Here is a 25,250-nt window from a genome sequence, read left to right as displayed (position 1 = left end):
AGGTCCAAAACTATTTTCAAAATACAGTTTTTCATGAAAAAATTCCCAGGAACCAAATACTTTCTTTCAAAGTTTTTATTTGAGCAAAAGGAAAAAAAAAAAAAAATATATATATATATATATATATATATATATATGTATGTATATTTCAGATACGATTTAGAAAAGTCAACACTGACAACAGAATAAAATAACATTATCACCATAATTATATAATTTACATATATTACTTACATTAATTGTCATTTCCTGGTATATTCTGTTTTTACTCCAAAAGAATTAAAAAAATGTACTTGTTGAAACCTTCAATGGCCACAGAAACAAATTATTTCTTAATATTAGTTAAGGCAAAGAAATCATGATAATGTCTCAGTTGTGGGATGGTCAGGGACCAAGATAGTCTATGGCCCCTTGAAGGTGTCTGTTTTGAAGCTGAATAGTTGAATCAAGTAAAAATTGACAGTGAGGGTTTTCAAAATCGAAAAATCTTATGCAATTTGTATGACCATTTACATGTATGATCGTTTATCTCTGGCCTATAGACTTTACCTTATTTTATGAAACGCACCAGCATGCACTGTTACTCTGGCCACAGAACAAGTAAGCAATAAATTCTTATTTAACTGAAGTGAATGGACAAACATTACTAATTACACCCTTCCTAACAACCTAAATTGATATCGTGTTTCAGCCTTTTGGTGACACGATGGGATAGGACATCATATTCCGATACATGAGATCCTTGGAAGAAATAGTAGTGTCCTGAAAACGAAAACACATTGAATAGCTTAAATCCCCACTTGCATTTTTTAAAAAAAGAAGGTAACACACATCTGTGTTTTTACAGAATATCTATATTAGACCAGACTTATAGATGGTTTATATTAGCCATTTGAGAATATAAACGTTGGGTCCTGGCACTGGGTATCCTGTCCCTGGATATGTGTTTATCATCATTTCACCATTAAGTATCTTCAGTAATTTTATTGAGAGGATTGCTTGGTCTTAGAAACTGACTATTAAGAGGTGAGTTTTTGAAAAGTAACACTTCAGGTGGAGAACTCAGAGTGAGAGGGAAGACACTGGGCCCAGGCAGGGCACACGGAGGCCTTGATGGAGAAGGAAGACAGACAGGGGCATTGGCATAGAAGCCAAACGCCTTGGCCCAGCCAACAATTTGCTTAGGCTGACCTTGCCTGAGGATATTCCTCAACACAAACGCAAACAAGCTCAGTTTTTTTTTTATCCCACCCTTAGCCCTGCTCCATGAAAACCCACAAAGGGTGGAGGGGGCTGCCAGGAAGGGAAAAAAAATGCACGGCACAAATAAGTGTGTGAGTCCATTTTGCCCGAGACTTGCATGTGCTTACTTGCACAACTGCAAAGCTTGATGGGAACAGCAACTCCAGAGACTCAGACACATAGACGGGGCAACAACCATATGCTCCCACCTGCTAGACCACCCTAGAAATAAACTGTTGGTTCTAGCTCCCTCATTCTTCAAGCCTACCGATTCTCAACTAAGCAGACTATGAATTTTCTGTCCGTGGCCCTGTGGAGAGATTCAGGGTTCTGTTCTTTTCTGATTTGATTCCACATCCTCTGACCTTGGAGCCTTTATAATCTTCAGTGTTTTAAAAAGGGATTCCCATAATCTACTTACTGTTATTATAGTAGACTGCATCGATTTTAGGCCCAATGCCCAGAAAGGCTTTGGTAATGAATTTGGGATAACCGGGGTCCATGAGTTGTCTCCTCTCATCGTACCTGAGCAAAAAAACAATCAGTAGGACCTCCACTGAAAAATGGATTTCATGATGTAGACCTTGATATTTTATGACATGAACCACAAAACCCACCTATTCTCTCTTGAAAGGCTTTTTCTGAACAGGCTTAAACTGCGCTGATAAGATCAAAGACCTAAGCAGTTCACTGATTTATTCCTAGTCCCCACAGGACTCGGACCCTAGGAGTCCCAATTTCTGGTCAAGAACTTCCCTCGCTCCTGCGCAAGGCTTTCACCAGGACCTGGTCTTGCGTTACAGAGCCAGACTGTCTAATTTCCTGTTAGGGAAGACCTTGCAGGATTTGCTGTCACTCAGAAGATGGTCTCCTCATTTTGTCTTCCTGGGTCCAAGGTTATAAAAAGGAATCTGAAAATACCCACACTCCCTAAAGAGACTGTGTAAATTCTGGGTCTCGTACATTATACCACTATTTCCCAATGTGTCTGCACTATGATTAATAATGGAACATTTTATTTAAGGTGTTCCTTTAAAAAAAAAACACATCGTGTGCCATCTTACAAATCAGAATCCAGAAGTCCCGAGAACTGACCCAGGATGATAATTAACTATTCCAGACGTATGTTCTCTTGATCTCTCTTCTAGGAAGGTCAAGGATCCTTAGGAATTTAAACAGAAAAACTACCTACTGGAAAACCCCACTCCCTGCCCATTCCACAAATTTTAGGAGTCAAATAACCAATCATTAAAGCTCACCTCCAATATTGATTACCTACAAAGAAGTAGGTCTTATAGAGAAGTGGATTAAAAACAGCTGCATCAATTTTTTCCACAAAGTTAGGAAAGCCCAACGAACGTACATTCTTGGGATAGAGTCGTTGTGGTCTTAAGTTGCTAATTACCCAATACTTATCATCTGTGAAGATAAAGAAAAAGAATACACTGGAGTCATATAAAAAGAGTCACAGAAACACTGACTCACTACAAACAACATCATTCTTTATCCATAGTTCTAAAACATACTGCTCTTTGTTCTTGAACATGATTTGTCTCCAGTGGTTCTGTATATTTTTCACAAGTATTGTGATTGATATTTGACAAACTTTTCCTGAAATTTTTACACATTACCTAGGTATTTAAGCTATTTTTGGCTCATAGTTCAGACTCACCATTAATTAGATCTGGGGTACTTTTTTCTATGTTTATAAAAATGAGTAGTATTTCCTTCATGTATTCTCTTCCTTGAAGTACACTCAATAGCAAACTAAACATGAGAGTTACCTTTAAAAAGAAAGACTTGATTTCTGTCTCCAATTTCATAAGCAGCTTGAATGCCAGATGGTAAGGTTGGCCAGAAAGAAGAAATTAAACTAATATTGCTCTTTGGACTCTCAGGATTCCTCCACCCAAAGTATCTGATGAAAAACATTTAAAACATGTTAAAAAATCACTGTAGACTCAAGAGCCATGAAATGTTCAGTGGGAATGACCTAAAACAATGCTGTTTTTCAATATTCTTACATTCTGTTCCATGAATGTCTCTCTAGGAGCACGAGGAAAGGACCTTAATCAAGTCTTTCATAATAACAATGATCTGAATGGGCAAACCACCATATGCAAGCTTTGATACTTCAAGGGATCTAGGTTTTCATCTGCACCCACAATTCATTCACCAGTTTTGTAATCTAAATGAAGTTATTCAACCTAAATGTCCAGTTTTGGGATCTCAAGAATGGAGAATAACGAAACTGGAAATCATTTACAAGAAGAAAATTGGAAAAAAACCCCACAAATATGTGGAGACTGAGTAAGATGCTACTGAACAACCAATAAAGAATGAAGAAATCAAAAAAGGAATTAAAAATTGCCTTGAGACAAATGAAAATGAAAACATAACAGTCTAAACTCTTAGGGAAGCAGCAAAAGCAGTTCTAAGAGGGAAGTTTATAGCGATATAGGCGTACCTCAAAAAAAACAAGAGAAATCCCAAATAAACAATCTAACTTGACATCTAAAGGAACTAGAAAAAGAGCAAAGAGAGCCCAAAGCTAGTTAAAAGAAGGAAATAATAAAGATCAGAGTGGAAATACATGAAATAAAGACTGAGAAAAAATTTACAAGATCAATGAAAGTAAGATTTTGGCCTTTCAAAAGATAAACAAAATTGATAAGCCTTTATCCAGACTCACCAGAAAAAAAAAAAAAAAGAGGGCTCACATAAATACATTCAGAAATGAAAGGGAAGTTACAATGGATTCCAAAGAAATACAAACAATCACAAAAGACTACTATTAACAATTATGTGTGAACAAACTGGACAACCAGAAGAAATGGATATAATTTCTCAGAAACATACAATCTTCCAAGATTGAATCAGAAAGAAATAGAAAATTTGAACAGATGCTACCAGAAATGAAATTGAGTAATCAAACGCTCTCAACAAACAAAAATCCAGGATCAGGCAGTTTCACAGGTGAATCCTGCCAAACAATGAAAGAAGACTTAATACCTACCCTTCTCAAATTATTCCAAAAAAAAAAAAAAAAAAAAAAAGTGAAGGGGAAGGAATCTCCCAAACTCATTCTACAAGGCCAGCATTACTCTGATACCAAAATCAAACAAACGCACTACAAAAAAAGAGAATTACAGGCCGATATTCCTGATGAACATAGATACAAAAATTCTCAACAAAATATTAGCAAGCCAAATTCAACAACACATCAAAAGGATCATATACCACCATCAAGTGGAATGTATTCCAAGGATGCAAGGATGGTTCAATATCCACAAATCATTGTAATACATCACATGAACAAAACGAAGGCTAAAAAGCATATGATCGTTTCAATAGCTGCAGAAAAATAATTGGACAAAATTTAACAGTGATTCATGAGAAAAACTCTCAACAAAATGGTTATAGAGGAAATATATGTCAACATAATAAAGGCCATGCAAAGGCAAGGCAAGGCAAACCCAGAGCTAGCATTATACTAAATGGTGAAAACAGAAAGCTTTTCCTTTACCATCAGGAACAAGACCATGAAGTTCACTATTATTGGAAGTCCTAGTCACAGAAATTAGGCAAGGAAAAAAAAAGGGAGACATCCAAATTGGAAAGGAAGAAGTAAAACTGTCACTATTTGCAGATGACATAATACTACCTATACAAAACCCTACAGACACCACCAAAAAACCAGTACAATAATAAGTGAACCTAGTAAAGATTCAGGATAAAAAACCAATACACAGAAATCTGTTGTGTTTCTGTACATTAATAATAAACTATCAGAAGAAATTAATAGTACATTCCAATTTATAATTGTATCAAAAAAATAAAGTACTTCAGAATAAAATTTGCCAAGGAAGTGAAAGACCTGTACTCTGAAAACTTTTAAGATGCTAATGAAAGAATTGATGATGACACAAATAAATGGAAATCTATTCCATGCTTGTGGATTGCAAGAGGAAATATTACTAAAATATCCATACTATCCAAAGCAATTTACAGATTCAGTGAGATCTCTATCAAAATAGTTACATCACTTTTCACAGAACTAGAACAAAGACTCTTAAAATCTGTATGGAACCACAAAAGATCCTAAGTAGCCAAAGCAAACTGGAGAAAGAACAAAGCCGGAGGTAAAATGCTCCAGATTTCTACACAGCAAAATTAATCAAACCAGTATGGTGTTAGGACAACAGTCACAGAGATCAATAAACAGATTATAGGGCGCAGAAATAAACCCACACTTATATGGTCAATTAATTTATGACAAAGGAGCTGAGAACATACAACAGGGAAAGGACAGTCTCTTCAACAATTGGTGTCAGGAAAACTGGACAGCTACATGCAGAAGAATGAAACCAGACCACTTTCTTACACCACATACAGAAAAAAAACTCAAAATGGATTTTTCTGTAGAACCTGAAACCATAACACTTCTAGAAGAAAACATAGGCAGTGAGCTCTTTGACACTAGCTTTAGAGATTTCTTTTTTTTTAATCTGTCCCCTCAGACAAGGACAACAAAAGCAAAAATAGACAAGTGGGACTGCATCAAACTAAAAACCTTTTGTACAGTGAAGGAAACCATCATCAAAATGAAAAGGCAAACTATTTAACGGGAGACTCCTGCCGGAGATATATCCAATAAAATGTTAACATCCAAAATATATAAAGAACTCATACAACTTGATATTTAAAAAAAAAATCAATCTGATAAAAAAAAATAGAGGCCTGGCACAGATATTTTTCCAGAGAAGACCTACAGATAGCCAACAGAGACATGAATAGATGCTCAACACCACTAACTATCAGGAAATGCAAATAAAACCACAACGAGCTATGACCTTACTCCTGTCGAAATGACCGTCATCAAAAAGACAAGAAATAACATGTGGTGGTGAAGATGTGGAGAAAAGGAAGCCCTCAAGCACCGTTGGTGGGAATGCAGATTGGTGCAGCTACTCTGGAAAATAGTATGGAGCCTCTTTACAAAGTTAGTTATAAAAAAAAAAATGCCATATGACCTACCAGCTCCACTTCTAAGTATTTATGCAAAGCACACAAAACGCTCATTAGAAAAGACATACGTACCCTTATGGTCATTGCGGCATGATTCACAATAGCCAAGATACAGAAGCGACTTAAATGTGCACTGATAGATGAATGGATAAAGAAGATGTGGTATGTATACAACGGAATACTGGCCATAAAAAAAGAATGAAATCTTGCCATTAGCGACAACAGGGGGGGCCTAGAGCATATCAGGCTAAGTGAAGGGAGTCAGGCAGAGAAAGAAACATCATGTGATTTCACTTAGATGTGGAGTCTACAAAACAACAAAAACAAATGAACAAACAAAACAGAAGAGAAGCAGACTCACAGATACACACTGATGGTTGCCAGAGGGGAGTCAGTCAGGGGTAGACAAAATAGCTGGAGGGGATCCAGAGGCATAAACTTCGGTGATGAAATAAGTAAGACACAGACAGGTAACGTACAGCATAAGGAATACAGTCAATAATGTTGTAAGAACTTTAAGTGGTGACAGATGGTAACTAGACTTACTCTGGTGACCTTTGGTAATATACATAAATATGAAATTACTGTGTTGAGCACCTGAAACTAATACGATGTTGTATGTCAATTACTCTTCCATTTAAAAAATGGAGAATATTTGTCCCATCCATCAAATACTAATTTTCTCCACTCCTCATACCTCCAATACCTGCTTCAATCTGTGCTCTAAGGCAGAAACCATTCTGTTATCCTGGAATTACTTTCTCTGTAATCAAGAATCAAGACTTTTAATAGGTACTGTCACACCTGTAGTCCCAGACTTAACCATTTTTACCTGTGATTAAAATAGCCTTGTTCCACTTCTTCCTGTCTTGTCTTTCCTCACCCCAGATTCATACTGTAAATCCTTTTTTTTTTTTTTTTTACTTACTAATCTTATCATTAAACACAAATGCAATCACACCATTCTCTTCCTTCAAAACCTTCAGGCTGTCTACTTCCTACAGAATTCAGTCCAAGTCCCTCTTCATTTTCATCTACGTCATTCTCTATCATTTTCCACGATTCTCTGACCAAAAGAAAAATAAATAAATCCAAGGACAGAGCCTCCCATATTGGCTAGATGTAAGGAGGATTCTTCTACCTGTCTTTAAAGAAAATGATTTTATTTCCCACAGTAGTGGCAGCGTCAAGACTCAGACTGGGGTTGCAGGTGGCCGATTCTGTAGTGTCAGCATGTGATGGGGGTTGGCGCCTTTCTGGACCTCCTGAAAAATACATTTCAAGAAGCATTAGGGAAAAAAATCTGCATTTTAGCTGCTAAAGGGAAGAATCATTCTTTTACAACATTCACTCTTCGGGATGAGAAATGCATAAAAAGCAACTTAGGCTTCCTATAATATTCATAGGAAGCATATAATAAAGATCTTTCTCCCACATGGTTGCAACATCATGGGAGGGGAAAAATCTGATCACTCCAGTTTTCCTGTTCCGGTCAGATTATTTCTCTGTGTGCCTTCGTCAAAGGCAATGGTATGTTGGACAGAAAGAACACGCTTGAGGCCAGAAGACTCAGAATGTGCCCCTGTCACTGGCATTAGCACACCGGGTCTCCGTGCTTTTCTGTAAAATGAAGATAATATCTGGGTGACCTACCTCACAGGGTTTTCAGGGGGCTCAAGAGAAAAGATCCATGTTAAAGTTTTTTCAGATGCAGATATTATGAGACTATTCATGAGAGTGAGTATCTTTGTGAAGCAAAATGGTAAAGCAATTCAACTCACCATAGAGAGACTGAATGCCACGTACGTCATCAGAAGAGAGGCGAAAGGTGTTGGGGTCAACGTAACTGTAAGTAGGGAACATTATGGCTTTTGGATCACTGGAATGGCCAAGACCCAAGGAATGGCCAAGCTCATGAACAGCAACTAGGAACAAGCTTGTGCCTAAGAGGAAATCAGAGGGGGGGAAAGAGCAGTGAAATATATTTGCATCCAGAGGACAATGACACAACTGAAATCTGACACAATGAAAGGGACGCATTTGCGAATGCTTTACTTATTTCCTTTCTCTCTTACATAAGGTTTTTTGATGTCAGCACTATTGACTTTATAGGCCAGATAATCCCTTGTTGTTAGGGCTGTTCTGTGTATCACAGATGTCTAGAAATCTCTGGGTCTGCCACATAAAATTCTTTCTTGTTTTTTAACATTTATTCATTTTTGAGAGAGAGATAGAGAGCGTGAGCAAGGGAGGGGCAGAGAGAGGGGGACAGAATATCTGAAGCAGGTTCTGTGCTGACAGCAGAGAGCCCCTTGTGGAGCTCGAACCCACAAACTGCGAGATCATGACCTGAGCCAAAGTCGGACGCTTAACCGACTGAGCCACCCAGGCGCCCTCGGGTTTGCCACTTAAATTCAAGTAGCATACTCCCTCCACTTCGACAACCAAAAATGTCTCTCCACACCATCAAATTTCCCGTTGGGGGCAAAAAGGATCACAGCAGCAGCTCACATGACATGTGTTCTGTCGTGAACACTTCTAGAATGTTGTCTTGTCGCTGTGTTTACTGGTTCTCACCACTTCTACAACATTCCTGTTCCATTCCGCAGGTACGCTTGATCAGACTTCAGTGGATATGGAAATGTCTTTACTAACCATCCTTTACTAAACCCAAATAAAAGGCCAAATTAAGTTCCAGGTCCTCTGAGCCACCAAGGAATGTATCATACCCTGTCTGTTCCTTGCGAAACTCGAAAGGAAGCCAGCACTCAGTCTATTTACGGACGAGGACACAGTATCAGCAAGATTAATGGACCAAATTAAGGGCTTGAACCAAGAATCAAATCTAAATGTCTTGGCTCAAAAGCTCCTTTTTTTACTATACATGACTCAAAATGAAGGCAAAGTCTATGCTTACAATGTAGACACAGTGACGTCACCAAGTTACAGTCTCACCTGTTCATTTTTTCTGTATGTTCTAGAGAGATGCACATTTGTAGGGAAGAGAGAAGGGGCGTGTCCTTTCTCTCACATTTCTCAGTTTTCAGAAGATTTGACTAGCTCCGGACTGTTATGATTTTTTTTTTAAATCTCTGTTCTACTCCCACGCCTTCATTTCTATCTTTCTTTTTCTACGGCACAACTGAAGCTCAGAAAAATAGATTTTCCCAGAGTCACACGCCATTTAGCTGCAGGGTGTGGCCAGTACCCAAGAGCGAGCATCTCTGGGGTGGTCTTCAGGAACACAGACCCCCTAAGCATTCCCTCTAACACTGGGCTGAGCAACTAACTCACTTCTCTCCAATAATGAGAAAGAACCAAAGACTCATTCTCTGCATTCTGCCTAAAACCGGGAAAAGTAAACAAAACCTATTACATTTTGACCTAAATCCTAAATTTATCCTAGTCTCCATCCCTGTAATGTGTTGCGCACAAGACCACCACCGGTTCTTATCTCAAAATCCTGGGTGTCTGTCTGTCCTCTGTTTCCCACCCCATCGTGTGCTTTTTGTCTCAGTGCAAAACTCCTCTTCTCGATAAAGAACTTAATAAGCCTTGGGGCATGCATCAGACTAAAACAAACAGCCTTTCTGGTCTGTAAAAACATTGCCATCCGATGCATGTAGTATCGGCCAGAGAGAGGGGGATGCTGAGAGGAGCTCATTCTTGAAGACCTTCCTTCCAATCACTTCCCTCGTGAGTCAGTCATACAGCATAGAATTTCCCACAGAGAGATTAGGAAGGCTTGTGATAGGATGGTTTGAATTTTCCAGTGGGTAGTGATTCCTTCAAACAGGGGAGAGTAGTTGTTCCTCTTCCCCAACTGCCTGAGAGGGATGGTGAGTTACAGCCTCCTCCGTAAATACACACAAGGTATTGCTTTGTTCAAGGGTCAGCTGGGCAACCTGAAATTTCTATCCCGGAAGCTCAGGAGACTATGTGACCATATAACCTTGTGTTTTGCGACAGGCATTTCTAAACTTTCTATTATAGAACTTCATCTTTCTGCGCCACTAGAAACCTAAGGAAACGTCAGCATATGATGACATGTGTGGATGACCACGTACATGAGGACGGCTGTATGCCCAGGGTTGGCATCTGCTTTTGCTGGACTTCACGGACTGTGCCGTCAAGAACTGACCGCCTAAATGCTTTTACCTTTCCAAACTATGGCTTCTCAGCTTCCCGAGTTCACACTCCGGGTGAGCTTTTATTTTTGCCTACCTCTGTAGTTCGCAGTCCAGGTTTCAGCCTCGTCGAAATGTGTGTCTCCCCCAATACCGGGTCCGGGTCCGAAAGCATGGGCTATGATTCCCCCTCTGCCGTCAAAAGGACTGAAGTCTCCATGAGCTTTTGAAAGAGTAAAGACAATTAGTCCTTCTTTACAGACAACAGGTCGTGCCAATGACACAGATGAAAGAAGTCCACCTCCTTTACCTCCAGAGGCAAATCCGATCATAATGTCAGCCTCTCCTGAGTGAATTTTCCTGAATTTCAGGGGAGTCACATCACTCCATACTTGAAAAGCTTTTTGGATGGCATAGTCAACATCTGCAGGCTTCATGTCAGGAGTGTAACTGTTGATTCTGTATGAGAGGGAGAGGGAGAGGGAGAGGGAGAGGGAGAGGGAGAGGGAGAGGGAGAGGGAGAGGGAGAGGGAGAGAGAGAAATATATGGGAACCATGTGTTAGTTCTTATTGTGACACCTCACTTCTGTCTGCATCGCTGGAGAAAGAATCACCTCGTAAATCGATACTCTGGATAACCAAACCCCACATCATTAACTACTAAAACATGTATCCTTGGACAGCTTCCTCCTGAAACAGAATCTAACTGGATTTCTTCTCATTTATGATTTATGGGTTTTCTCTGCGAAGGACTTACATTCATAGAAGCCTATGCCTTTTGTCCCCACTCCCAGACGTCTGGATTTATTCACCTTGACTATCCTATAAAATGCTCTCTTGTCTCTTGTTTATCATAGATATAGCTTAATTCTCCTTTTATTTGAAGGCTTTCTACTCTGCTCTGGGTGGACAAGCCAAACAGTCCCTCTTTGAGTGAACAATCCCCCCTTCCAGGAAGAACGAATTTTAACACAGGGATGGCGTTGACAATCGAGAGAGGCTTCTCACCTACTCTCAGACTTGGGGCTATATCTAAATGGTTCGGGCTTCTGGAAGTCAGACCTCAGGGAAAGGAGAAAACCGCCACGACGTTACCTGTAGGTGAGAAAGCGTTTCCTCCACACTGGCCTCCCTGCCAGTGTCCTGAACTCGTGGACATCAGGAACCCCACATCGGGGCATGTGCATCATGTCCAGAGTAGAGGCGTCCAGTCTCCCAGTCACTTTCAGCCCCAAGAACTGCTGCATTTCCTGAAGTTTATTCTTCATCAAGTTCGGACTGACTTTCATTTTTGTCACTGGAACTCCATCCATGACAAAACCGTAAAAGGATGCCAGGTACCTCTGGAAAGATGTACTTCGTTAGACGCTCTACTTTAGTTAGACATTCTACTACACGGAAAGGATTCTGAGGCACCTCTGTATATATGACTCAACGGTACACTGATGCTTCTGAACCAGGTATCAGACAATTAATTATAATGAGAAAAAAATCTTTATTTTCTGTGCCGTCAAGGTGAAGTCATAAACCATTAGCGATATTGATTGCTGGAAGCCCACTGAAAACACCTTGATGTCTCCCTACCTCTCTGAATGGGCTTCTATTTTTTTAAAATATATTTCAGCATCTAGCACATCACAGCATCAAGTAAAGAGCAAGACCTTCATTGTCAGGATGCACAAATTATTAGTTTAAGTTGGGATAAAATTTTCCTGCTTACAAATCCAAAGCTCAACACAATGGACAACCACGACAAGTTCAAAGTGAAAAGAGTCTTGGAAAACGGGGAGAGCATCCAAACTCATAATTAGAGGAAAGAGACAAATGGAAAAAAAAAATCCTGTTTTTTATTTTTAATTTTTTTAACGTTTACTTATTTTTGAGACAGAGAGAGACAGAGCATGAATGGGAGAGGGTCAGAGAGAGGGAGACACAGAATCTGAAACAGGCTCCAGGCTCCGAGCTGTCAGCACAGAGCCCGACGTGGGGCTCGAACTCATGGACCGTGAGATCATGACCTGAGCCGAAGTTGGCTGCTTAACCAACTGAGCCACTCAGGCGCCCCAAAAAATCCTGTTTTTAAAAAAAAGCTCATGAAGAAACAGCTGGGATGACTGAAGGTAACAAGTCGTCTTGAAAGATCATGGTGGGCTGAAGCGGTTAAATAATGAAGCCACTGCTTAAACCTCAGATTGTTAAATGACATTAAACGATGATTGTAAGACACAGACCAGATGTACGACTCCAATTATTTTTTAACTAAAACTCTTTGGCCACAGCATTTTAGCAAAAGAAACAAAGTCATCCCCCAATTTCATAAAACTTTCAAAACCAGTACTTCTCCTACATTCGTCTGTGGCAAAGAAAAATACAGCGTTCAAAGCAAAGAGCCGCCTAAACCGGTTTGCAACTAGTCCGTGTCAAGAGAAAACTGGTCAATGGGATCAATTTTGAAGACAAAAGTCAGGCTTCGTAAATGCTGTGGGGTCAGTACTTACTTCAGCGAAGAGCACATCGTTCTCCTCAGAGCCTGTGGAGTTAGTCAGAGGAACGGCTCCAGAGGCAGCGGCCTGTAGGACCAGCATCAACAGAGGAAACTTCATTCTCCACTTCTGAAGGGTTCTCCCCAACTAACCCTGTTCCTCCTCCGTGCAAAGTTCCTCAAATGTCCCTGCTTATATAGCCCTTAGGCCCTGTTCTGTGAATATGAAATCCTGAGTGACTCACAGTTGATATCATCCCTTGACTTATCTCAAAAACCCGCAAACACCAAGCACAGATATTTTTCTAGGACCAACAATGGGTCAATTAGCACCAAACTCATGACTCAGGCAATTCAGAGTATATTTCCTCAAAATAAAGAGGCCCTATGAAATAAGGCATTATATGAGGACCACTAAGCACTACAATGTTACAGTAACTTAGAAACTTATGTCTAGAAAGCTCAGTGTCTGAATTTTTGCTATAATAATTTCCTTTTATTTATTATAGGCAAAATAAGCTTTTTAAAAAACATGTAAAAAGTTGGATGCATAAAGGCCTTTTTTCTAACTTGGAAGAATCCTCTCCAAGCTGAGTCTAGCTCCCTAGAGAACTGTGATGTATGGAAACATCGTGTTGAACAAGGAAAAGTCTGTAACATCACGATGCTTTGATGTTTTGTTCTGTGTGCAGGCTGTGGAGACAGATCCCAGAGGCGGATCCCCGTGCCTCCCTAACTGGCTGGAGTCAGCAGCTTACGGTCAACTGTGTAAGGGGAAACGTTTGCTCCCGGAATTGATCTCCCTCTCCGCTCAGCTCCCCCCTTTTCCCTTGATGTGTTGCTCTGTTCGCACAGCATCTGCCTCTCAGTCAGTAGGGAATGCTCGAAGACGAGCATTAGATTCCATCTAAGAATCCAGGAATAAACCACGATGGTGGAAGCGTGAGCGGTGGGGCTGTCCCCCAATTCTGTGCGAACGGTCTGGTGGTTGAGGGGTCGCATGACACTGGGTTAGGGTTCAGCCATTGCTGTCACCCACCTCCCAGTGGGTCCCCAGCACTTCCCTGAGGCTGATGCTCCGGGAAAACAAGGGATGTGTCTGCCCTACAGCCGGCATCCCACCTCCAACTCTGCCCTTTCAGGCTCTCTGATTTGACCTCTAGGATCTTCAGCTGTTTCGTCTGAAATGAGGCTGATAACCTTCACCTCCTTATGCTTTTGTGATGATTACGCAAGACGGTGTATTATAAATACCAGCGTATAGTCATATTATCCGTCTATAGTGGTATAGACGAATATTCACGTCCTTTCTCTCGGCCCAAAAGGAGAGCATCATGCACCTTCAGGGTGCACCCAGGTGAGGCTGTATGCCCCACAAAAACGAGGATCAAGCACAAGTACTGGAAGGCAGTTCTGTCAGATACTGAACTTAAGAATCATTGGAGAAGCATGATGGTCTGTCTAGGAAGAGGCAGAACATGGGATTTAGAGAAAACATGGGAGGGGCTGGTTCTTTGGCCGCAGAGCGTTGCCCCATGAGGGCAGGGTCTGGCTGCGTTGTTCAGCCCTGTATTTCTGGTGCCTAAAACCACCTTGAGGTTAGTAGGTGCTCAAGAAATAGGTATGGAGCAATCTCATTGGAGAATAGGGCCGGTAGAACAACAGTAGTGAACTGCCTTTGTGGGAGCCGTTGTTACACAGCAGGTGTGCCCCTAAACCTCACTTCAAAGCACACGAGAACCCGTCATATTCCTAAGCAGGAAGGGGTCGGGTACGGGGAAGACTTTCAGGAAGTCTAGAAAGCGTAGGATGTAAAATACAAGGTAAAAGCCACCCAACTACAAAGGAAGTGAAAAATGTCCTCACTGGAAGCTGTCTTTAAAAGCAAAAAACAAAACAAAACAAAAAACTGGGGTAGCTCGTGGCTTAGTAGGTTAAGTGTCCGACTTTAGCTCAGGTCATAATCTCACGGTTTGCGGGTTTGAGCGCCACATCAGGCTCTGCGCTGACAGCGTGGAGCCTGCTTGGGACTCTGTCTCTCTCTCCCTCTCTCTCTGCCCCTCCCCCACTTGCTCCCAATCTCTCTCAAAAATAAACAAACATTAAAAAAAAAACAAAATCCTGGGGCACCTGGGTGGCGCAGTCGGTTAAGCGTCCGACTTCAGCCAGGTCACAATCTCGCGGTCCGTGAGTTCGAGCCCCGCGTCGGGCTCTGGGCTGATGGCTCAGAGCCTGGAGCCTGTTTCCGATTCTGTGTCTCCCTCTCTCTCTGCCCCTCCCCCGTTCATGCTCTGTCTTTCTCTGTCCCAAAAATAAATAAACGTTGAAAAAAAAAAATTAAAAAAAACAAAAAAACAAAAAAAACAAAACCCTATACTCAAATTGTAATAGTTTCTGGTCTTGGCTTATCAAATGCCCCAAATGGGTTAAGTAGGAGCGATAAGGGCCATTTGGGCAGCCATTGAATGTTACAGGGGGTGCGACCTTAGGTTCTGGGGTCAAGTCAACAAGCTTGAGAATCTGAGCTCATGTCACGATCTTTCACAATCACTGATCTCTTTAGGACTTAATGTCTTCGTTTGTGAAACTGGAATAAAAATAGCAGCTACCTGCAGAGTTGTTACCAGGATTACCTTAAATTACAGGGAAAAGTACTTAGTCTAATGCCTGACACACCTTATGGTTTCAGTGAGACTTCGGGAAGTCTTGCTTCCTTTACTGCACGCTTAGGCGAGACACTTAAAAGAGGGTGGTATTGGGGACGAGAAGGGAAATCATGTGCATGTCCAGACCTCCCTCCCACGTTAGGGTCACAAAAAGATGGTGATCCAGGCCCAGCCTGGGAGCTGAGGGTCCCAGCAAGCACATGGCTTCCAGGGGATGCACTGAGGGGGGTCAGAATCAAGGGCAACGCTCCCTGTAAAGAACAGTGTGTCTGGGGCGCCTGGGTGGCTCAGTTGGTTAAGCGTCCGACTTCGACTCAGGGCACGATCTCGCGGTCCGTGAGTTCGAGCCCCGCGTCGGGCTCTGTGCTGACAGCTCGGAGCCTGGAGCCTGTTTCCGATTCTGTGTCTCCTTCTCTCTCTGCCCCTCCCCCGTTCATGCTCTGTCTCTCTCTGTCTCAAAAATAAATAAACGTTGAAAAAAAAATTTAAAAAAAAAAAAAAAAGAACAGTGTGTCTACGCAAGTACAGAAAGCACCCCAGGTCGGAGACCCTCATAACGGGGACAACTTGCTGGAAAGACCTTCTTATTGAAAAGCAGATCCAATAGCACAAAGCTTCCCTATTACGCTGTTTCCCTCCTGAGCCAGATACCAGGACATTCTGAGGCATGTCCCCGATATAATCACCTTCAACTATTCGGGGCGTCGTCCCTAAGGATCTAGAGGCAAAGGGCAGTGTGGTCATCGGTGAGGACCAGGGAGGAGACACGTTCCCCAAATATAGAAAAAAATCCCCCAGCTGACCCTTTCACCAATCGCGGGGAGAAAACTTCGGCTAGTTAATCCTCTCCTTTTATGGATGAAACTGGGAGTCCAGAGAAAGGAAGTGAATTGCCTGAGGATGCATCAGGGAGGTCTCCTGACTGTCCTGACTTGTTGTTACAACAGCCATGGTCTGTCCCACCTCACGGGTTTTTCTGCAGAGTTCTGTCTTCCCGGGGTTATCTTACTACCACAAACCACTACGCGTGTCCCTGTGATGCCCTCAGTCCTTTCCGTTGAAGCCACGCTCTCCCCTTGGCTGCTGTGGGGCCCGGAGGAAGCAGACAGCCTGAGACGCCGCAGGGGATCCGGACGCCCAGCAAGGTGGCAGGCCCCGTCCGTCCCTGGAGAATCACCTCGGCACCCCTCCCCCCTGCCCTGGCCCGGGCAGTGGCCACTGCCGAGGTGGCTAGCTGCCAGAGCCCCCCAAGAACTGGCCCAGAGCACCCCCGAGAAGCGCGACGTGAAGAGTCAACCAGTTGTGCGCACTTAAACCTAACTTCTCCGTGTCCCTGCTTCGTTTCCTTCATGGGTAAAGCGGGGACGATATTAAGGTTGTGTAAAGAACAAATGACATAATTTGTGAAAAGCATTCATCTTCCTATGACAGCACCTCAAAAATGTTCATTCTTCGCCTTTTCCCTTTCCCTCTTGTCCCTGAATGTCGGTCATGTTAGGGTTGGGTTAGACCCGCTAACTTTTTCCACTTGGGAGAAGAGTTCACCTAAAGACCAATTTTCACCCACAAGAGTATCCACGTACATCCAGCACTGAATCGAAAACAGCCTGGAGAAGAGTGGATGTTGGTGGGGGAGACAGCTTGAAGAGTCCCCTCCACCTTCTTCCAGAATGACCCGGAACTTGACCCGACCTGGAGCTGCTACTAAGCCCTAAGGCAGAGAATGTCAGAGTGACTGGTCAGAAATCTGCTGCCTTCAAATGGCTGCTCGGCCCCGCATCGTACCCCTGAGTTCACCAACCCCAAGCGGAAGGTTGTGGCGTGTTGGTGAGAAACCCAGAGCGTGTTGGGTTCGGGAGTGGGGCCGGCCCCACGGGGTGCAGCCCACAGAAGGGGCGCAGAGGGAGGAAACACGGAAGGTGAAGGTCGCCATGGTTTCTTTCCGTGGTCCCTTTCCTCCCCCCTGCAAGTGGCTCCCCCTCAAGCGACCATAAGCCAAGGCACAAACTGCAGCAGGAAGCCAATGTCTGACGCGCACATCACAGAGTAGACACAGTGTGAGAACACAAACACACGTGCTGTTAGCTGTCTACTTTCCTGTTCTTGCTCTCCAACAACACGGTAAATACCCAGGGGTGGAGATAAGGACGCAGATATCTCCCCACTGGCTTCAGTTGTAAGGCCTGGCTTCACAGGAGGTTCAAAGCTTGGGAAAGAGACTTGGCCTCAGACCTCGGCTACGCGACCTACGCACTGTGTGGCTTTGGGCAAGTCATTAACATGCAGCTCCCAGATCCATAAATGACTGTTGGGAGGATGAAATAAGATGATGCGTGGAACCGCCGGGCACTGCTCCCGGCACCTGAACGGTCTGTCCGTAACCTCTTGTGCCACCCACGCAGGGCCCCCCATAAACAGACAGTTGAGACCTTTCCCCATGAAATGTTCACACCAGAGATAAACTGTATCTGTTCAGGGGCGCCTGGGTGGCTCAGTCGGTTGAGCGTCTGACTTCGGCTCAGGTCATGATCTCGCGGTTTGTGGGCTCGAGTCCCGTGTCAGGCTCTGTGCTGACAGCTCGGGGCCTGGAGCCTGCTTCAGATTCTGTGTCTCCCTCTTTCTCTCTGCCCTTCCCCCACTCACTCTCTGTCCCTCAAAAGTAAATATATGTTAAAAAATTTTTTTAAACTGTATCTGTTCATATGCCACATGGATGTCTGTCCTTTATACATAAAAAATAAGATTTTTTTGCCCCCAGGGACCAATTTCACCCACTGAGGAGTGCACTGCTCCGCTGAGAATGTATGTCCTATATGGCACATACTCCACACTCCCGGGTCGCTACCAGACCTGTGATACCACTTTCTGCCTGGCCTGACACGACACCTCACGGCTGATCTAGGCAGTCTCTGGAGGAGCGCATCAAGCCCAGAGGCCTGGATCTCAGAGAGACTCTTTAGGCCACAGAAGGCAGAGCTGTTGAAGCGTCATTGAAAAGTATCTGCATCCGCAGAAAAGACGGACTGGCTGTATTTGTGGGCCAGATCAACGCAGAGGGAAAACAAACCAGCGGAGAGAGAGAGGGGAAGAGATTAGAGAGAATCTGCACAGTTCCCTTCGAGAGTGGGACAAGGTAATTTTTAAACTACGTGATGTTTTCCTATGTTTCTCTCCTTTCCTTCAAGCTCCACTCAAGCCGCTAGCCAACTCTGTGGTTTTTGCCTCAACCTTTGTGACGTTGAACATATTATTCTCATTCTGACTTTTTCCCAAGAATCGAAATCCCCCGAAATGGTTACCGTTTGGGAAGAGAGGGATGTTTTCTTCACCGAGCCAGTGCCGGAGGTGGTTGGGGAGCCTATGGGTTCCGGGCACCATGATGAACTGGGCCCCGCTCAGTGGGATGAGGTGGGACCACAGAAGCTATCATCGCAAGGTGCAGCAACGAAGTGAAACCCCGGGCCTGAGGCTCTGGCTCCCCTCAGGGGTCCGGGTCCTGTGGCCACAGGAGCCACAGGCAGCAGAAGTCAAGAGCATGCGGGCTGGGCGAATCGATACAGAGGGCGCGGAATGCCAGCACGACTGACTGAATTTCCTGCCAGCCCAATGATGTGGAAGCTCAGACTTGAAGTTAAAAATTTAAAAACGCATCGTCCCTGGCACAGCTGGACTGAGGTTCATGCGGGCTACATGTACCAGCCACTTAACACGATCCTTTCTGCAGAGTGGGTGTGGCCTATCATCACCATCATCATCGTTGCTGCTATCGGCATACTTTAAGCATAATTTTTTGAATGTTTTGTCTATCTTTTCCAGAAAGTGTATATATCTTATTAACTAGCGATTGTTGTAGACCCTGTCTTAGCCCTCAAAGAACACAAAAGGATAGTGTTACTAAATAATCAATACCTAGGCATCTGAGTTTAGAGGAATTCAAATAGAAACATGGAGGCATCAACATAGCCCAGGTCCTCTGGGTCCTCTAGCCTGGACCTAGAGGAGGCACGGGCTCACATTTCCGCAGCAGGAGTCTCTCGTCTATGCATGTCCTTAAATCAGGGATGATCCCAGGCAAACTTAATGAAATATCGAGATGCCTGCCCACCTCAATTCCTGAGCCGTTTCCATCCAAACAAGTTAGAGCCCTCGGAAGCCCCTCTTGCTCTCAGCTGCCTTTCAGCAAACTTTTCTACCAGATATTGTTCGAGGTCCCCTGAAAGAGCTACAGTATCATGGACCTTTTCATTGCCATAAAGCACTCTAAAAGACATAAAGAACTTCAAAATATTGACCTAAGACTCTCCGCTGGAAAAATGTGGAGTCATAACCAGTCTCTACTGGAAGATTCGGAATCAGCACAACTAGCCTGTGAGGGAGACGGTTTCTGAGTGAGGACTCTTCCATTGGAAGCCCTCTTATCATCCAAAGTTGGGATATGCCAGGGTCGTGACCAAAAGTGCACCGTATGGGATCCTGCTGGACAATGACATGGGCCCACACAGAGAAGGGAAGGAGGGTACCTAGGGAAGGGAAGGCAAAAAGAAGGACGGGGACACACACACACACACACACAAGGAGGAACCGAAGGAAGCCACCTGGGCATGGCTTTACAAAATTCCGTGTGGAACACTCTCTGTGCATGACGGCTACCTAACGTAACTTAGACAAACACAGAGAAAGATAGGCTCTTCCTTAGCACCAAGGAAATTCATGAAGTCAAGTTTCATATCTTAGTTTCACTATGAATAACAAAGCTCTTGGGATTTCCAACCCAAGGTGGCCCTAAAAAGATCTATTCTGTGGAGACAGCAAGGAACTTCCTCCTTTCCGACACCAACTCGATCAGATGATTAAGAAGTCCTGCAAGGAAGCATGAATCATGCTGAGAATTCATTTTACAGATGGAAAATATCTCACAGTGAGTGACAATAATGTCTAAACAACCATGATTTAGGCATCCATCAAGGAAGTTCAAGAAGGTCCCTTATACATCTAATCACATTCTTGTCTGCTTCTGGAAAGACCAATCCTGCTGTTCATCAGCCCCAGGGAAGCTGGCCTTCCGGTGCCTGTCCACAGGTATGTTCTGGTCACCCACCACCCACGAAGCCCAGTCCTTTGCTTCAAGACCTGCTCAAGCCTCTAGCACGTTCTGTTTCTCGTTTCCACATTTGGGACCGAGCAGATGATCCTCCTTCTGACTTCTTTCCCGGAGCCTAATTCCACTGAAGGAAACCAGATTATGTCACCCCAAAATATGTCTCTTTGGCATGAAAACTGTTTTGGGCTGAAGACGATTAAGCAACGGCAAAGGCAGAAAAAGTTCCCCCTTTTCTGCCTAAGGGCAAGATCCAAATCCTCCTTTTACCGGAGTCAGAAGCCCGCACACACAAACCTCACTCCATTAACTTCCCCCCACATTTACCTTCCCACAGCTTGCCACCCTGGGGACACTAAAACTGTTTTTCTCTGTCTTGTCATTTCTCTGCAAACATACTGTTCTTTCTTGAACATGGACGTACGCTGGACTTCTAAGCCAGCGTTCCGAGTTACTTCTCTTCTAGGTTTTTGCTGTGTGCAGTCCACAGCTGCTGCTTTTCTCTTGGGAAGTCTCTCTTACTGTTCAAGAGCTCCGGCTGAACGCCTAAGGTCAATAGAGGTGAAGTTCTGCCTCCCCTACACCACTAATGTGGACTTAGTGGGTTTCATCTCAACTTTTAATCTAGTCCGTTGGTGCCAACGACATGCCATTTCCTTGTTGAATCTGCCCAAACAAGTTACATGACACAGAGACCAGGATTTATGTGCTTTCTATGTCCGAGTTCTTTACATAATACTTTTTTTAAGTTATTATCTTGAGAGAGAGAAAGCACGGGGCGGGGGCAGAGAGACAGACAGAGAGAATCCCAAGTAGAGAATTTCTGTGCTGACAGGGCAGAGCCTGACGCGGGACGTGATCCCACGGACTGTGAGATCACGACCTGAGCCAAAATCAAGAGTCGGGCACCCCCTGAACATAATTAATTTAATGGCTACTGGATTTATACACTGAGAATGAGAACTGCCACCTGAAATAAAAATAAGCCAATATTTTTCATTTTATCACAAGGAAATTTAAATGTTTTTCTCTGATTATATAATAACGCATGCGAGTCATAAAATATTTGAACTACAAAAGATATAAGGAAAAGAATGGGGCTCAACTTTGTGAAACATGAAGAACAGAACATCAGTCAACGTTCCATGCGTGAGATCACTGCTACTGTGGTCGCTGTGCTTTGCATGTCTCCGTGCGTAAATGCACACGCAGCTAAGTCCATTCAGAAGACTTCATACCGTGCATGCAACTTATATTACGGACACCTTCTTTTTTCAGGGCAGGGGACTTGTTTGTTAGTGTGTTTCACACGTGTGCCCCTCGTTTCTTCTCTCTCCACTGAATAACTCACCTCTTCCTGCTCTCTGGTTCCTCTTCATTAACAATCCAGATACAGACTTCTATATTTTTCCTTCTACATATATTCTGTATTTTTCCTTCTTGATCATATTGTATCGTTAAAAAGCCATTCATGAATCAGGCAGCATCCCATCCAGCATGTAGAGGGGAGCTCTACACAAGAACTCTGTCGAGCTACAGAAAAGGAAAGTGTTTTCAGGAGTAGGAAAAAGGAAATTATTAGCAAAGGATGTGTTGTTTTAGGCGAGGTTGCCTTCCTAGGGGTCGAGGGGCAGATTACCTCCTTGTGTTGACCAGGACATTCCAGGCTGGCTGGTTAAGGTCACACTCCGGGCACACTTCAAACTGTAGTTAAGTTAGGCATTAAGTCCGAGTTTACTGAGTGAGGTGTTAGTGTAAGCAATGCCATTGCCACTGTGGGCCTGTGGTTTGCCTTTTAACAGAACACACACACATCTAAGGGAGAAGGAAGTTTGTCATGATTTGTTCTACGAAATGGAATTATATTACATACATTTCTCTGATTCCTGCTTTTCTCACTAATGACTGCCACATAGAAACACCTCCAAGGCCTCCAGGATAGATTCAGACCGCCCTTAAAACATCCCATTACTATACTCCAAAGTTTAGGTGCACTGCACTCTTCAAGGCTTTTCTCACTGGCACGTGTGCACTGTTTCCAGCTCTTCCCTCCACAGAAGGGAAGGGGATCCTAAATCCACAGTACCAGAGCACTTGCCTTCCCTCTGGGTCCCAGATTTGGGAAGTAATTTCTGTTCTTCTCCATATGGCCGTCTAGTGACTTTTGTGGAGCAGTGGCTCCGAACACTTGGAGATTACGAGTGTCTTCAAAAACCTCTGATGCGGTTTGTATATACGACGGAACACTACTTGGCAATGAGAAAGAATGAAATCGGGCCATTTCTAGCAACATGGATAGAACTGGAGGGTATTAGGCTAAGTGAACTGAGGCAGAGAAAGACAGATATCATATGTTTTCACTCATGTGGATCCTGAGAAACTTAACAGAAGACCATGGGGGATGGGGAGGGAAACCATAAGAGACTCTTAAATACTGAGAACAAACAGGGTTGATGGGGGGTGGGGGAGAGGGGAAAGTGAGTGATGGGCATGGAGGAGGGCACCTGTTGGGCTGAGCAATGGGTGTTGTATGGAAACCAATTTGACAATAAGTCATATTAAAAAATAAATAAATAAAATAAAATAAAATAAAATTCAATCGCTAAAAAAAAAGAAACCTCAGCAAAGCGATAAAACCTCTTAGGAAAATGTACTTATCTTTTTAAAATTACTTATAATTTTAGTGGCCTTGGTCCCTGGTGAAGAATTCTTGAAATTGAGAAAAATCATGCACAGCAAAGATGATTCTGCCATGGTCCTAATCATCCCCTAAATCTCCAGACCTCTTCCTTGTGATGGTGGCCTGTAGCAGATGATGGGCTCATAGCACAGAACAAGCAGGCAGCTGAGAAGGCGATGCCCACCCCCTTCTCTGTAGAAGGAGCAAGGGACCTCACAAGCCATTGGACAAATGTTCCTGCACATCCTGACATGTGTGAGCTTAGAGGCTTCTAGCAGGCGATTGCTGCCTTCCGTGCAACCTGATTAGTAAGCTCTTATCACTTGCGGGTCCCTTTATTCTCACAGACTGTCATGCCACCTGTCACTGTTGATGTTGTTTCGGTTCTCATTCTGATAGCGACAATGGGCATAATGACTCCTTAAACCCAGATCATTCAATGATGTGTAGGGGACAAGGACAGGTCCCCCCGACACTGGTCACTTTGACATGCAGATTATTTTGAGCCGTAACGATCAGGAAGAAACTTTGAGCTTCCCCCTCACTGCCTAAAAGAATAGAGAGGACCTGTTCCAGGAAGAGAACGGTCACCACACATGACCGCGTTACGATACGAACGAGTGACAGTGGACAGGGAGGAACCCGGCGAGGCCTGCTTGTTCAAAGCCTTCTCTGCGTCCCACTCTTTCCGATCACCCAGCAAATTCTGTTACTAAACATGTCCTTTTTTTCATCCTCCTGTGAATTCATTCCTCCCCTTTGAAGGCCCCACCTCTACTGCCTTCTGCTTTTCCAGGATGACGTTTATACCTCACTGCGCCTGACTGCCTTTAGAATCTCATGTCTGTGTGGGTTCCCCACACAAACGAGATTAAATTTTGTTTTCTCCTGTGAATCTGTCTCCTGTCAATCTGATTCTTAGTCCAGTTGGAAGAATCTTAAATGGCAAAGGAAAATTTTTCTCCCCCACAGATGCACACAATCTGAATTCCCCACACCTTTGATGCTTTGCCTGTTGGCTGGAGTTCTAATGGCAAAACATAATCCCAAACTCCAGCCAAGAGCTGCCTTCACCCCCCTGTTCCCATCTCCATAGGACAGGAAGAGCACTGGTATCACACACTGATGGTTGACAGACCAAGAGCCTTCCTGAGTACCAGCCCCTGTTTCTGTAGTAACAATCAACAAATGGACTGGAGAGGCTAAGGTCAAAGTACTTGACTCCATGTGTCACCTCTTCTGTATGTTTCCCCTTCCTCGGGTGTCTCTTCAAAGGTAGGGACTGGCCCAAGGCCATAGGGCATCAGGGACAGACCAGGTCAGATGTTCCACTGAGCCACGGATGGAACCCTGGTATCCACGTGTGGTATCACCATTGGAGTATCGTTTGCGTTTAAGCACTACGTAATTTTCAATAACAAATGTCCTCTAAGTCACAGTTTGGTGGGATCGATCATTACCTTACAATGAAGTGAAGGGAAGGAAAATTTCTTCCTCTGACCTTCAAGGTCTTCCAGCTGGACTAAGAATTAAATTTACATGAGACAAATTAACAATAGAAAAAACCAGTTGTATAACGTGTACGTGGAGGCCCAATAATGAAATTGAGACCCAGAGAAGAGACCGATGCAGACAGCTGTTGTAGTTTCGAGACAAAGAAACCATAAATCTGTGAGGCATTGACCGAGAAAGGAAAACTGAACTGTGGGATTTTTAATTAGTAAGGAATCCTCAACAGACTTTGGACTGGGGGAGCACATCAGTGAAAAGTAACAAGGGTTGTTTACACAGCCTGCTTGGCTCTGAACGTCCCATCTCTGGTGATGAGGATGTGTCTTTACGTCCCGGTACAAGGACGGCAACTTTCACCTGGAGATGTATTCCTGTGTCCAGGGCGGCAGAGGAGGGTCTCGGCGTCCTTCCTGCA

At 43.7% G+C, this 25,250-nt stretch overlaps 1 protein-coding gene across 2 annotated transcripts in view; it reads right to left on the bottom strand.

Annotated features, from left to right (window-relative positions):
- Nucleotides 1–211: 211 nt before the first annotated feature.
- Nucleotides 212–25,250, bottom strand: part of MMP12 (matrix metallopeptidase 12) — a 45,153-nt gene continuing 20,114 nt past the window's right edge. The window contains exons 1-10 of one of the 2 annotated variants that reach the window (XM_025929199.2): nucleotides 12,896–13,030; nucleotides 11,493–11,740; nucleotides 10,708–10,856; nucleotides 10,495–10,620; nucleotides 8,052–8,213; nucleotides 7,412–7,535; nucleotides 3,027–3,160; nucleotides 2,502–2,661; nucleotides 1,664–1,767; nucleotides 212–762 (exon numbers count right to left, since the gene is read on the bottom strand). In XM_025929199.2, coding sequence (XP_025784984.1) covers nucleotides 662–762; nucleotides 1,664–1,767; nucleotides 2,502–2,661; nucleotides 3,027–3,160; nucleotides 7,412–7,535; nucleotides 8,052–8,213; nucleotides 10,495–10,620; nucleotides 10,708–10,856; nucleotides 11,493–11,740; nucleotides 12,896–13,000 — 1,413 coding nt within the window. In that variant the 5' untranslated portion in view covers nucleotides 13,001–13,030 and the 3' untranslated portion in view covers nucleotides 212–661. Of the gene's footprint in view, nucleotides 763–1,663; nucleotides 1,768–2,501; nucleotides 2,662–3,026; nucleotides 3,161–7,411; nucleotides 7,536–8,051; nucleotides 8,214–10,494; nucleotides 10,621–10,707; nucleotides 10,857–11,492; nucleotides 11,741–12,895; nucleotides 13,031–25,250 lie in introns of those variants that run through there. The other variant, XM_086676446.1, reaches the window with a different exon arrangement.

Source organism: Puma concolor, chromosome D1 (genome assembly GCF_028749965.1).
Source record: "Puma concolor isolate L17-30 chromosome D1, mPumCon1.1.hap2, whole genome shotgun sequence".
Lineage (NCBI taxonomy): Eukaryota > Metazoa > Chordata > Mammalia > Carnivora > Felidae > Puma > Puma concolor.
This window is presented reverse-complemented; position numbering and strand designations above follow the sequence as displayed.